Consider the following 12,575-nt stretch of genomic DNA (forward strand, 5'->3'; position numbering starts at 1 on the left):
GTATCTCCAATTCAGACATGGCTTATGTGCAAGTGCTTTGCCAGTGCTTAATTGATAACTGATATGAATTTGGTAAACATTAAAATTGGAGAACATGTCTGATGAGGTTGAGTACTGAAACAAATCTTTGCCTTTGGGAAGGYTGGTTATTAAATTCCTGGAACTTGCATCATGTCAGGAGACCTTGAGCTGAATGCAGCATGAATTTCACTGTGGGGCTCGGGAACCAAGCCACAAACCTATCGGTTGACTTTGTTTCTCAGACTACATAAGATGCAAAGCATTGTTCAGGCTTGGCTGATTTCTGTTTGAATTCAAGGTCTGGAGCTGTATTTAATATTCTAGGGCTGAGCTAGATCTCTCAGCTGGCTGAAAGGAAAAGCATGTTTAAGCCTGTAAGATATGCTACTGAATTTTGTCTTTCAGACTCTACCTTCCCAGGAATGAGCTGGATAACCCTCACAAGTCTAAAACATGGAAAGTCTATAGTGAGACGTTTGCTGTGGAGGTGAACTTTATTGATCCATAAGGGAAATCTGAAAGAAGGGAAACATGTAAAATTAATCTCTTTCCTGGAGAATGTCTTGCTGTTTCAGTATAAAGGGAATGTCACTTGGATGTAGTTAATGTATTTCTGTGTAGATACAATTTCTCAAATAAAGTTACATGAAGTTCTGTTGTGCAGGGCAACAATACTCTGAAGAGTTATTTAGCGTCAGTTGACTGTCACATCATGGGCTGTTGGATCCTTGGAGTTTAGATATCTCTGCATACAGGTAATTCCTGTTTGAGTAATCTAAGACAATTACCTGTCTTTAAGCATGAGCATTAGCATTATGGTGGGTGAAGATCAGCTGTCTGCATGAGACTGRAAAAATCTGACATGCCTCCTTCAGCATTGGAGTTTTCCACAGATCAGTAGAATGGGAATTTTGAGGGAGAYGTAATTATCTTACTGTGTAGGATTACTGCTTCTTTAGCAGAAGCCTTGGCATTGAACTGCTCTTTTATCAGGAAGCAGTGATGTCAGGCTTTGAGCAACACATGGCCTGGGAGCTGCTGTAACTCCCCTCAAAGGGCTGTGATGGCCACTTGCCCTAAGGCTTAAGTATAGCTGCCATCAGATCCTGAGCATTCCARTTGCCTGGGATCAGTTAGTGTGGCTGCCTCAATACCTGCATGTGAGTGGTTTGATCTGATTTGAGAAAAGAATGCAAATTTGAGCACTGTGATTTGAGCAAATAGTGCARATGCTCACTGGCCCCTCTTGAGCTATACTAAGACCTGTAATGCACAAACTTCCAGGATGCTTATTCTTCTTCCAACTATTCTCAGCATTGTAGCTCTTCTGTGGAGACTGTATCTTCATATATGTGAAACATGTTAAGGTGTTAGCTTCATTAGTCTTTTTGTTGTTAGGAATCAAAAAGTAGAAGGCAAGCAACATAGCTTTCCAGTTAATATAGTAAGCAGGGAGGTCAATTACCTTTCCTGTGCTTACTTGAAGGTAGYGGTGTGGTGTACTATGAAGTATACCATGTGTGGGCTCAACTTTTGCTATTGCTCTATATTTACCTAATATTCAGGAGCTGGGCTCAYGAAAGCTGCTTCTATCAGCACTGTACTTCAAGTGTGGAGGCTGAAGCCAGTTTTGAAAGACTAACACTGTCACACCAATTGTTTATAGTTCTAGGTGCAGGACAGAATGTGCCTGGGTCACTTAAATACATGAAGTCCAAGTTCCTGTGCAAAACAATCCCAGATAGAGCTGGCTCATCCAATCTCATTCAGTTCTGTCTCCACAGATAGGATTTTTTTATGCAATACTTAATCTTGTAGCTGCTTTTTTTTTTCTTCCAGGCTGGAATTTCCCTTATTCCAAGTTGTACTTGTTACATCTTGTCCTGCCCCTGTAAGCCTCTGCAAAGAGCCTAGCTCTATCCCCWTTGGGCATTCTATTTGCTCATGAATGATGCAAATGTAGACTCTTCAGCTTTCTATAAGGGGTGAACAAACTATTTTCGTTGCCCTCGGCTTGACTTGCTCCTATATGTCAACACCTTTCTTGTGGTGGGGAACATGGAACTGGATGTGGTCTTCTGTGTCTGCTCTAACAGATGTGAGAGGTACGAGCAGAGGGTCACAACTGTCTTACCTGCTGGCTCCGGAGCCTGCTTTAGCASCTTAGCCTTTACTGCAAGGGTGTGCTGGCTCATGTTCAATTCCTGTGATGCCATTCCCCAAACTTTAGTGTTGCTATGGAGCCAACTGCCCCTCAAGGTTAAGTGGTGCTGGCAAAGTTAATGCAAGACCCACCTCTGTGGCCTGAGAAAAGGAAGTAATACCCACTCACACAGATGTGAGACACTAGAGGGCAAAAGGGCGAGCAGGCATTTTGTAAGGCCTCAGTATCCACATAAATGTGGCTAGGGGCTAAAAGAGGATGCCCTTTAATTGCAGCTAGAAGTGGCTGATGACCAAGTTCATTTTGGCTTAGCTCAGGCAATTGGATATCACTGTCCTAGGATGCCCTTTTTCATGGCAGGGCACTTAAGGTGACCCATCTTCCTGCACATGGAGTAAGCCAGTTTTCTCAGATAACAGCAGCAAGTCGGATTTTTCCAGCTGAAGCACATGCTGTTAAGTAAAAACTATTGTRTAAGCAAGAATGAGGAACTGAATAGCTGTACAAGGGCTATACCACGTTTCTCTTGGGAGATCCAATCATCACTGCTTAGAAGATGGTAACAATAGGCCCTGCACTCCGTGTTGCATTGATCTTCACAGGATAGTGGAGACTCATCCCTTACATATGTGGAATTTAAGTGACCTAAGCTGGAAATAAGTCTSTATCATGGTAATCTAGAAACTTGGAATTTGAGGTAATACAAGAACTGACTTTGGTACTAACAAAGCAACAGGCCAAGTGTTCAGCTATGGGCTTCATTTTCCATATATGTAAAATCAGCAATTTCACAGTGCCTTGCTCCACCTACCCCCTTCCCTTGTGTTTTGAGGGCTTCATGTGTTCATTGATAGTATAGTCTTTAATTTCAGAGARGTAGTGATGCTGAATTCAACCTCTCTTTGTTTCTCAGCTAGCTTGTTAAATGGCATGAATAATCACCAGGAACTCAGTTAATCAAATGAAACTTTATTTCTGTGAATTCCTATACCAACATTATGAAGTTTTTAGCTGGACAGCTGATACATGTGTACAGCTTAAGCAGCTCTGAATGGAAAAATTACTGCTTACATTAACTTCAGAAGGTAAACTCTCAAAAATGCCACCAGCTTCTTGCTATAGGTTGTTTTAAATATCCTGCTTCTCTTGAAGCTTCAACTTTTGTATTAAAAACTGCAACCATGAGCTTTAAAAAATGAAAGCAAAGACAAATCTAAGAAATAGATTGAAGTATTTTGCTGATGTGGAGTCAGTCGTCACCTTTTAATGACTACTAGAAACATGTACAAATATACTATTTCTCTTAGCTAGACAACTTTGAAAAGACGGGAAGTCTAACAACTCTTAAAGCCTCATCCTCCTCCCTGAATGATTTAAACATTTGATATAAATTCCTTTTCAAGTACTGGCAGTGYAGAGTATTGCTGCCCCTTGTGTGTACCAGTCAATCAAAGTGAATTGGTATAATAGACACTGAAGATTCTTCACCTATGCCCTGCYTTAACTGCCTTTTCTCATGGTGTGTGAAAGGGGGATCAATTGTTCCTTCTGCACTTGGAGGCTGAGGAGCAAGATTTTGTGGAACTGCAGCAACAACCTACCATCAAAGAGTCTGCAACAATGCAAGGAATGAGCCAGTTTAAGTGCACTCTGATTCTACTGCAAGAGATTGCAGGTATTGAGGTGATTTCATCTACACTCAAAGTTTGTTTTTGTTTATGGGATCTGGAAGGGAAGCTGTACTATGCAAAACTAGGCTGTTCCAACTCATTTGAATGTTATCTGTCACTGACAAATGTGGTTGCTGTGACAAGTTGCTACTCTCTATGTAGCTGTGATGATCTTAGTGGGTCAAAGTCCTCTGTCTGTGCCCCCCATACTGGGAGGTTGCACTTGCAGCATCCAGGCAGCATCTCTGTACAACTACAGGCCAAGTTTGTGCCGTTCTAAGACCTGCTTTGACTTATTCAAGGATAAGGCAGTAGCTGCTTCCTACAAGGCAGAGCATGTTTACAAGAATATTCTACTTGAAGAACAAAAATGGCATTGGGAAAGAGGTGTCACTGCATCATTTTGGGTAATACTGACKAACTGCATATTTAATCAAGTAATATGACCAGGCGGGCATGCCCTCCAGGCCTGAACGTGATACAGGCTTTCCAGTCATATGAGCTTTTTTCACTCAGCTGAAGAGGCACAGCAARTGCCAAGACTCCAGTCCCAAAAAGACTCTGCTACGCTAGAGACCATGGTGTCAATTGCCTTTACCAACTCAGTTCTGGCTTTCTGTTCCTCTTCAGCTTCCTGTCCTTCCAGCATGTGGCCTCATTCATGCCAAGGTGACTTAGGCAAGAACCTGCACAAAGTTACAATTCTGTGCTCAAAGCCAGCAGCTATTTCCAGCAGCGTCCCTTATGTTAAGTGGTGCTTAGCATACTCCATTTAGAAAATAATAAAATCCTGCATAGCCTCCTTATTGTTACTGTGCTTCTTTTATCAAAAATGCAGGCATATCTCAGGCTCTGAGTCATAGAAGGTAGGGGATGAACGTTTCCTATTTTTAATCGGTTAGCAAATTTTTAACTTCAAACCCATTCACTAGGATAGTGTATGTAAGTCAGACACCCTCTGCCATGATCTTGGCAAGTCATAGAGCAGCAAAGAGGTGGAGAAGGACATGGCCTAGCTGGAGAAGGAAAGGTCTCCCTAGGTGAGGGATATGTCCAAGTAATCTATAATCAACAAGATTAGATAAGACTGATGTTATTTTGAGTCAGACACCGGCAACAACTGCAAAAGGTCAGCACTGCAGCAGTTTTAAAACCAGTGCTTTGCCATAGACAAATCACAACCTACTGTTGCATATTACATTAAACCCTACAGGTCAACGTAAATCTTTTTAGCACCATTACAGGTCAGGAAAGACATTTATGATGTGCAATGTACCTAGTGCAGAATGTGTAAGATGGAGATAGTTCTGCTTCTGCAATTCAAGCGACATGTAAACACCTCCATCAAATCACCTGTTTTTAAAAAAATTACAAATCCTAGACAGGAGCTGAGTTCCTAAAATTAGGTCACTGATTTGGTTCTGCTCAGACCATCATGTGATCTATGTGTTTTTCATCATTTATTTAAATGACCCTTAAACAATCTCTTGTTCTTCATCTGCTAKAAGGTATCAGTAAGAATCTATTTGTTTCATCATAAGTTTCCGGCTATATTCGTAGGCAAGGAACAGTGCCCCATTGGCCACAAATGCACGGATCATAGTTGGTGTTAGTCCAGAATACAAGGCAAGTACACCTGGAAATGAAACCAGAGCCAGTTAGCAATTTATTTAAGTGGCTTTCTGCCTCAACCACTGTGGTCTTACCTATGAARGATACTGAAGCACTGCTTTTGCTTAGAGGAACATGAACAAAGAGAGCTGAACTCACTGGTGTAACTACTGACTGCAGTGTTACTGGATACTGATATATAAGAGCATCTAATGTTGTAACAGGAGTTTAACCATGTAAGGGCTTATATTAAATGCTTATTTCAGGTATGACCATGTCTTGTTCACCCAAGATACACGTGACAGTGGCTGTACCACAATTGGCAAGGGGGCAGCAGGACTATGTTAGAGCTGTGCCCCAAGTCTGATGAGTATCTTACCCACCACTGGGGCCAGGAATCATAGCTTACTGCCAAGTATATTCTTAGACCCTCTTCCAAAGTGCCTGACACAGGCCTTTTCCAGAGAGGAGATGCTGAGGTAGATRCCTCAAGATGCCAGGCTCAATAGGGCTGTTTGATAAATCAATCCTCAGCCATATATTAACTTCTAGAGGTGAAGAAAACTGCATGGAACTTATTCGTTCCTTCAGTTCTCATGTATAGACTTGGTCATGAGTAATGGAGCCCATTTCTTTATCTGCTTTTAATGCACAGTAAGCTTCTGTTAGCTTTAAGTGAATCATCTGAACAAAGAGGGAGGATAGATGCAGCAGGTCTCAGTTTCTAGATTCTAGGCTTTCTAGACTAAATGAAATAGATACTTATTTGCTAGAAACAGTTATTGCCTGTTTTTAACAAATTACTGGACTAGATTTCTTAAGCGACTTTGGGTGTTTGAGTATACAGATTTCAGTCTGCAGCCCTATAGCTTCAGGTGATGTGCTTGCATACTCACCTTCAGTTCTCACAACAGTTACAAACGTTCCCATAAAGCCTGTCTGTTTTCCAGCCATTGAAAGAACCTGAATCCTAGATTTGACACAGTCCACAGGATACACAGCAATCCACAGACAGCTGCCTCCAAAACCTCCACTTASTAACAAAGGAATGGGACCTAAAAGTTAAGAAATATACTTTTATACACATCACAACACAAATATATATACACATCACACAAATATAACATTATTTAATCTATGGGAGTCAAAGAGAACAGAGGAACCTGCTCCCCCACTAACCTTTAAGTTAATTTCAAGCCACTGGGTAAGTGCAAATCTTAATTAGAAACACAGAAGTTGTAAAGAGTGCCTCTTGGATTATTGGCTATGCTAAGAAGGTATAACTCAGAATTCAGTTTTGACTGTATTAACTAAATTAACTTCTTTAACATTTGTATTCACTTTCCAAGGTTAATTGTGAAGTGGTTTAGAGTAACATCATATAGTGTTACTGATCACATATACAGTTTTGTTTGGCAAAGTTTTGTGATCAGTCATTATTTTCATGAGGCATCCTGATTTTGTTTCATATCAATTGTTTGTAAACATTTTGTAACAAGTGAGTCCAGAATGCATGCAGCTGAAATCCTGACTCAAAGCAAGACAAAGTATTACTGTTCAGTCTTTCAACAGGAGACAATCTTTATTCTGGCATCACCACATTTTTTTCATTTCTAATGTTCAACCTCAGTGTTTTCTTATGATCATTGTAATTACATCTAATGGCCAGCATACATTTCAGCATATACTTGAACATGCTGTTTAAGAGAATGCAGCTAAATACTCCGATACTTTAACTGGTAGCTGAAATGAAATAGTTCAGAGTTGAGTTACACTGTAGGGTCAGGTATTTCAGCAGTTTCGTAGTGTTAGCTCACAGCACTCATTCTGCATTTATAATACATCCTGCTTCATTGGAAAGTGGCTATTTCAATAATKCATTACTGTGTATACACAAAATGCAGACTTCCATATGTATGTATAGTATGCCTAGTTCCCTTCATTTTGCATGTATTTTACAACTGCTGTGCATCATTAGTATGTCTTCGGGGAAGATATGCCCCCCTTTATGTCCCACATGACAGCATGCTAAAGCCCACCTGTAAAAAAAGGCACCATACCTAATTCATCTTTTGATCTCCCAGAGGCAAAGAATGTCCGGCTCAGTTCATACCCTCCAAAGAAGAAGAAATAGCCTGGGACTTCCCGCAGCAAAGTGCTTGACAGGCCACGATAAAATCCCAAGGGACCATCCTTTTGGATGACACCTTTCACCACTGACCAAACTGTACTGAGAGAGGTTGATCCAGTTAGTGATAATAGCCAGGTAACAAGAGGTTGCAGAACAATAGGCAACTGCAGCAACCATTAAGGGTGAGACCTGCTGTGCAAACAATTGAATTAATGTAAGATTTAGAGCAAGATTCTCCTGGGAGTCCTTCACTGGCATCCAGCTTTACTAGTAGCTGGAAGGTCTGCAGGCTGTGACCCTSTCAGCCACAACTCTTCCATGGTTAACAGAGCACTATAARTGTGTCACTGAGCCAATACAAGATTTGAAGAAATAATACACAAGAAAGGGTTTCAGAGATACTGAGYAGGGTGTATACTTACTTATGGCCCTGGATTATCTTTCCTGACAACTGCATTTCATGCATGGCCTGTAGCCGGCACTTCACCAGCTCTGTGGGACAGAGGACAAGGGTGGCAAAGGCAGAGGCAAAGGAGCCTGCAGCAGCATTCTGTAGATCACTGCAAGAAAGAAACTGCAGAAGGTATTTGGGCACTGACCTTTGGTGCAATGGAGCCACTGCACCAGCAGTCAGTTTCTTGAACCTGTACTCTAAATAGCATCAAGAAAAACTGACAGTCTTGAGGGAAAGATTTTCAAGGGCAAAGAGCAGGAACTTGAACTAGGGGGAGGAAAACCTAGCTCATCCCATTGTCTTATACAACTCAAAGACACCCGTTTTGATACCAAAGAGTTATATTGCAACCTCTACCCGTTCTGCTATATTTCAGTGATTGCAGCAGAATAAAAGCCAAGAAGGGGAGGATTTGATAGTGTTTTTTAAAAAAAACTTGTTTTACTGGGCAACTTTTAGTTACTAGTTACTTCCTCAGAGAGATTAGGAGCAATAATCACCTCATATAGATAGATGTCAGTATTTTCAAATTTGCCTTACCACTGTTGATAAAGGCTTTCAGTGGAAGATGCTAGAAAACTGAAAGTAGGCACAATGGAACAATGTAATCTTTGTATGGATGCGCTGTCATGAATGCAACCGTGTGAATCAGACACACCACAACCATAAACCACACTACCAAACAAGACAGCACTGTCATCTGCAAAGACTCAGTGTTCCAAAACTGGGGCTTACTTTGTGATGATTTTACACATACCACAAATTCTGGGTTGCTAAGCTGCCAGGACTCAAAAGGCTGATACTCCAGGGCCATATTGCTTTGTGCTGCATTTTAAACATGCTCCTACAAACATTGGTGTGTTTGACAGGAGCTGCACAGTAGCACAGAAGTGGAGCTTCTCTTTCAGAACCTGGGAAGTCAGCACAGAGACTGATCTCATTGCACAGAAATTCTTTCCATTCAAGGGAGATGTTTCCCCTGTGCTCAGCAATTTGATACATCTATAGTAACAGAGATTAMAGCTACAACTTTTCACCTTGAAGCATCACGGGGCTTGAATTGTGACATGAAGCAAAGCTCATGACATTCAGGTACGGCAGTACTAAAAACTGCCRAAGTGGAGGAAATCAGTAACTGCCTGCAGAGCAGCAAATAAAATTTAGCACTTCTCTTTCCATTTTGTTGTGTTACTTTAGACTTTAGCATGGAATTAAATCTGTTTGGTTGGACTAAATGTATGTTAAAAGATAAGCAGAATTGTTTCTCTCTTCATTTGTTTTCTTTGTGACTTATGCACCAGTRGCACATATTCCTTTAAATGAAAAATGCTTTATAGCTTGTCCTTGTTTTGCCAGGCTTCATACACTGACCAGGGTATCCCTAACCACAAACCGGCTAGACAAGCTTGTTCCCAAGCCATTCGAAGGTATGGCTGAAAAGGTAACTTAAAACCAAAATATTGTAGCTGGTTTTGAGAAAACTCAAATATAAATTAATGAAGAAGTGAGAAGCATTTGCTTATACATGGGAAGGAAAAATGATCACGTTCACCTCAGTTGTCAGTGGATGCATTTTCTTCTTCAGGCTAAGATAACATGACAGTTTTTGAAATAGCAGGGCAATGAAGGTAATTTTAGTTTTTTACTTGTCATGTCTGGAAGTTAGCCACCTCGTCAGGGCTGCTTCCCTTCCCTCCCCTACAGCACACTACAAGGGCTGCTTGACATTTCCACAGATAGAATGGGTGGAGCTGTCCTRGACAGACCACACGTCCTCATCAGGCCACCACTGAAGACCATGTCAATACAATTCTCTCTCTTATATGTACCTCATAAAGTGTCCCCCACAATGATCCAGATGAAGAGAAAAAGGAAACAGTACCAAGGGAGAATCTTTGAAGTAAACTTAAATTTAATGTTTTGTCCTGGCACAGCTCTGCAGTCACATTATTTGACCTTGAATCAACAAGGCATTAAAAAGCCATCTTGGATCTAAAAAGCACYATTACCTGGACAAACGAAGAAGGGTGAGATGCCAAAGGTGCTTGCTATTGCTACATACTCAAATTTCAATTCTGTATTAACTCTGACGAGAGAGTAGCACACCAATGTACTATTTCAAAGTTTCCTGCACTACCTCCCTTATATCCAGCATGACTATGCTGCCTCAGTCACATGAGATGATCTTAGGATCTCTGCACCTCTGCAGTATACCTCCCAGGATGATCACAAAAGATGGTGAAGAAGTGAAGCATATTGCTGGTAGGCCTACCTCCTACATTTTAGTGGGTAGGAAAAAGTAAGGAGTTTGTAGGCTGAGCAAGCTCTTGAACCTTAAATAAATACATTTTTAAAAGCAAGACAATATTGGAAAAGTGCCCTTTCTCCTTAGTATGCCTTCTGGTAAGCTGTGATCATCTAAACCAGCCAGCTGCAGTAGATGGCTCTGTTGTAGTTAGACACTGTGTTGTCACACAAAGACCTATATTCCAAAATAAACTACATTGTACACCGGCAGAGGAGAGCCTGAGACCTCACCTGGCCCTGACAATACAATACTGGCAAATAGCAATCACTTTTTTTTTTTTTTAATTATTTATTTTGAAATAAAACCCAGATATTTATTACTTACCTGAGCTTTGTTTTCCTGTCTACTCCAACAATCCTTCTCACGATTTGTTGGCAAAATCCATAGCACATGAACAGAACGGAGTTCTCTGCGATGTTGGCTACAAGTGCTGGTGTGGTTCCCTTGTAGAAGCCTCGAAACCCCACTTGCTTATAGGTTTTCACAAAGCAGTCCACAAGTCCTTTGTACATGCTGGGGAATGTCTGCATCTTCACCTTTGCAGTGTCAAAGGGCTGGCCAGTCACCACGCAGGCTGTCCCACCTAGGCAAGCAGTGGAAGTTAACAGGGTGGCTGAAGATAAACACAACTGCAACACCTATGCTTGAGCACCAATATTAGGAAAATCACACAGAAAGCAAAGACTAATTCTCTGCAGGAAAGAGACAAGTGCATAGATTTTAGCACAATGGCATCGTCACTGGTGAATTTAGTTACCTTAAAAAAAAAAAAGAATCAGGCGTAGGAGCAGTAGCAGCATGATTCTCATTAAACATTTCTTTATCTTTAAAAAAAATCATCTAAATGAATCAGCTCACTTGTGTAAATTTGTGCTGAATTAGAGGTATTGTTCTGCAATCAAGTCACTTGTGTCAACGAGTTAAATAACATTTTCTTTTGCTGATTAATGCAGTGGTTCAGAAGCCATTCCTGATTTTACATTTCAATAATAATAATAATAAAAAAAAAAAATCCCAGCCCTGGAAGATTAGTAATCAAGTGATTCCTTGAAGAAAACTGCTGGGAATGCTGAAATGATCATCCATAATACATTGATAATGGAAGACTCAAACCATTTACTTCAAAACTCCAGATGGCTCTCAAGCACATTTATTTTGAGGGACTGGAAGAAAGTGTTGAGTATAAGCTGAAAAAGGGCAAAAGGGCCAAGTTTCTCAACATGTTATCTTTTCCAAACTGAACTGCAAGGTCAATACCCTCAAAACTTGTGTGAYATTTCCGTCAATGTCATCAATAACCATTTTGCTCACTATGCAGTGTTCTTCTGCAAGATCTAACTCAATTCTGTAGTCTGCGGGAAGAGCTAATGTTACATTTTTTCAGTAAGAAACAGTGATAGCAATCTATTAGAAGCCGATACCTGACAGAAAGCACATGATAGGTGTACGTTTATACACACTTTATGGTTTTGTTCTTTTTAGCAAGAGAGAAGAACTGTACTGAAAGGAAACTGATCTTTAACCAAAGCACAGTCAACATGCTTATACCTTAAATTATCTGTAAATGCAGAGAACAAAGTAAGTGAAATGGAAACAATAGTGTGATTCCAATTAAGTTCTTTTTTAAGAGGGGAGAAGAGTAAGTGACTCTGTTTAACTAGTGTTACTTGCAATCCATTTTACTCTTTGCAAACACATTTGTATAGCATTGCTCTCGCTTCTCTGGAAAGAGGTACTTGAAGCCTTTGAGAGAAACTCACAATCTAGCTGCCATAAAATCTCATTCTCAAGCAGATGGATCAATAAAAACTTCAGAGCAAATCATGCAAGGAAGCATGAAGAATTTCCTGCTCTGGAGGAAAAAACAAGGAGAAAAGTAGCTGGCTCAGACCACTAGCACCCATGTAAACTTCAATTGAAAAGCAGAGCTGGAATGGCTCAGCCAATGTTATTTCCAGGGAAGTCAGGTAGATATTAATCTACAGGACAAATGCTAGGTTCCTGTAATAAAATAACGGCTGTTGGAAGATGCCCAGGAAAACTGGGAATGGTCTTAGAAACATAAAGCTGAAAACCTGGGAGTTGAMAGAAAATGTTTGTTCCAAAGAGACTGTCATTGGAGGTCGCACAAGAAACCTAGTAAACTGCAGCAATAAACTTTGTAAGCTTTAAGATAAAAAAACCTCCAAAACCAAGAGTCATATTTGTTATTAAAA

At 40.6% G+C, this 12,575-nt stretch overlaps 2 protein-coding genes across 9 annotated transcripts in view; one reads left to right on the top strand and one right to left on the bottom strand.

Moving 5' to 3' along the window:
* Window positions 1-12,575, top strand: part of LOC130574289 (phosphatidylinositol 3,4,5-trisphosphate 3-phosphatase TPTE2-like) — a 37,138-nt gene that overhangs the window by 18,949 nt on the left and 5,614 nt on the right. For 5 of the 7 annotated variants that reach the window (XM_057367428.1, XM_057367426.1, XM_057367427.1 and 2 more), the window contains one exon: window positions 427-3,157. In XM_057367428.1, the coding sequence (XP_057223411.1) occupies window positions 427-529 (103 nt within the window). In that variant the 3' untranslated portion in view covers window positions 530-3,157. Of the gene's footprint in view, window positions 1-426; window positions 3,861-12,575 lie in introns of those variants that run through there. The other 2 variants (XR_008965417.1, XR_008965418.1) reach the window with 1 other exon arrangement.
* The window catches only part of SLC25A15 (solute carrier family 25 member 15), a 13,392-nt gene continuing 3,955 nt past the window's right edge, over window positions 3,139-12,575 (bottom strand). For both annotated transcript variants that reach the window (XM_057367430.1, XM_057367429.1), the window contains 5 exons: window positions 10,684-10,942; window positions 8,020-8,157; window positions 7,527-7,696; window positions 6,363-6,521; window positions 3,139-5,491 (listed from right to left, as the gene is read on the bottom strand). In XM_057367430.1, the coding sequence (XP_057223413.1) occupies window positions 5,367-5,491; window positions 6,363-6,521; window positions 7,527-7,696; window positions 8,020-8,157; window positions 10,684-10,942 (851 nt within the window). In that variant the 3' untranslated portion in view covers window positions 3,139-5,366. The remainder of the gene's footprint in view (window positions 5,492-6,362; window positions 6,522-7,526; window positions 7,697-8,019; window positions 8,158-10,683; window positions 10,943-12,575) is intronic.

Source organism: Malurus melanocephalus, unplaced genomic scaffold (genome assembly GCF_030028575.1).
Source record: "Malurus melanocephalus ecotype Western Australia unplaced genomic scaffold, MMel_1.1 scaffold_78, whole genome shotgun sequence".
Lineage (NCBI taxonomy): Eukaryota > Metazoa > Chordata > Aves > Passeriformes > Maluridae > Malurus > Malurus melanocephalus.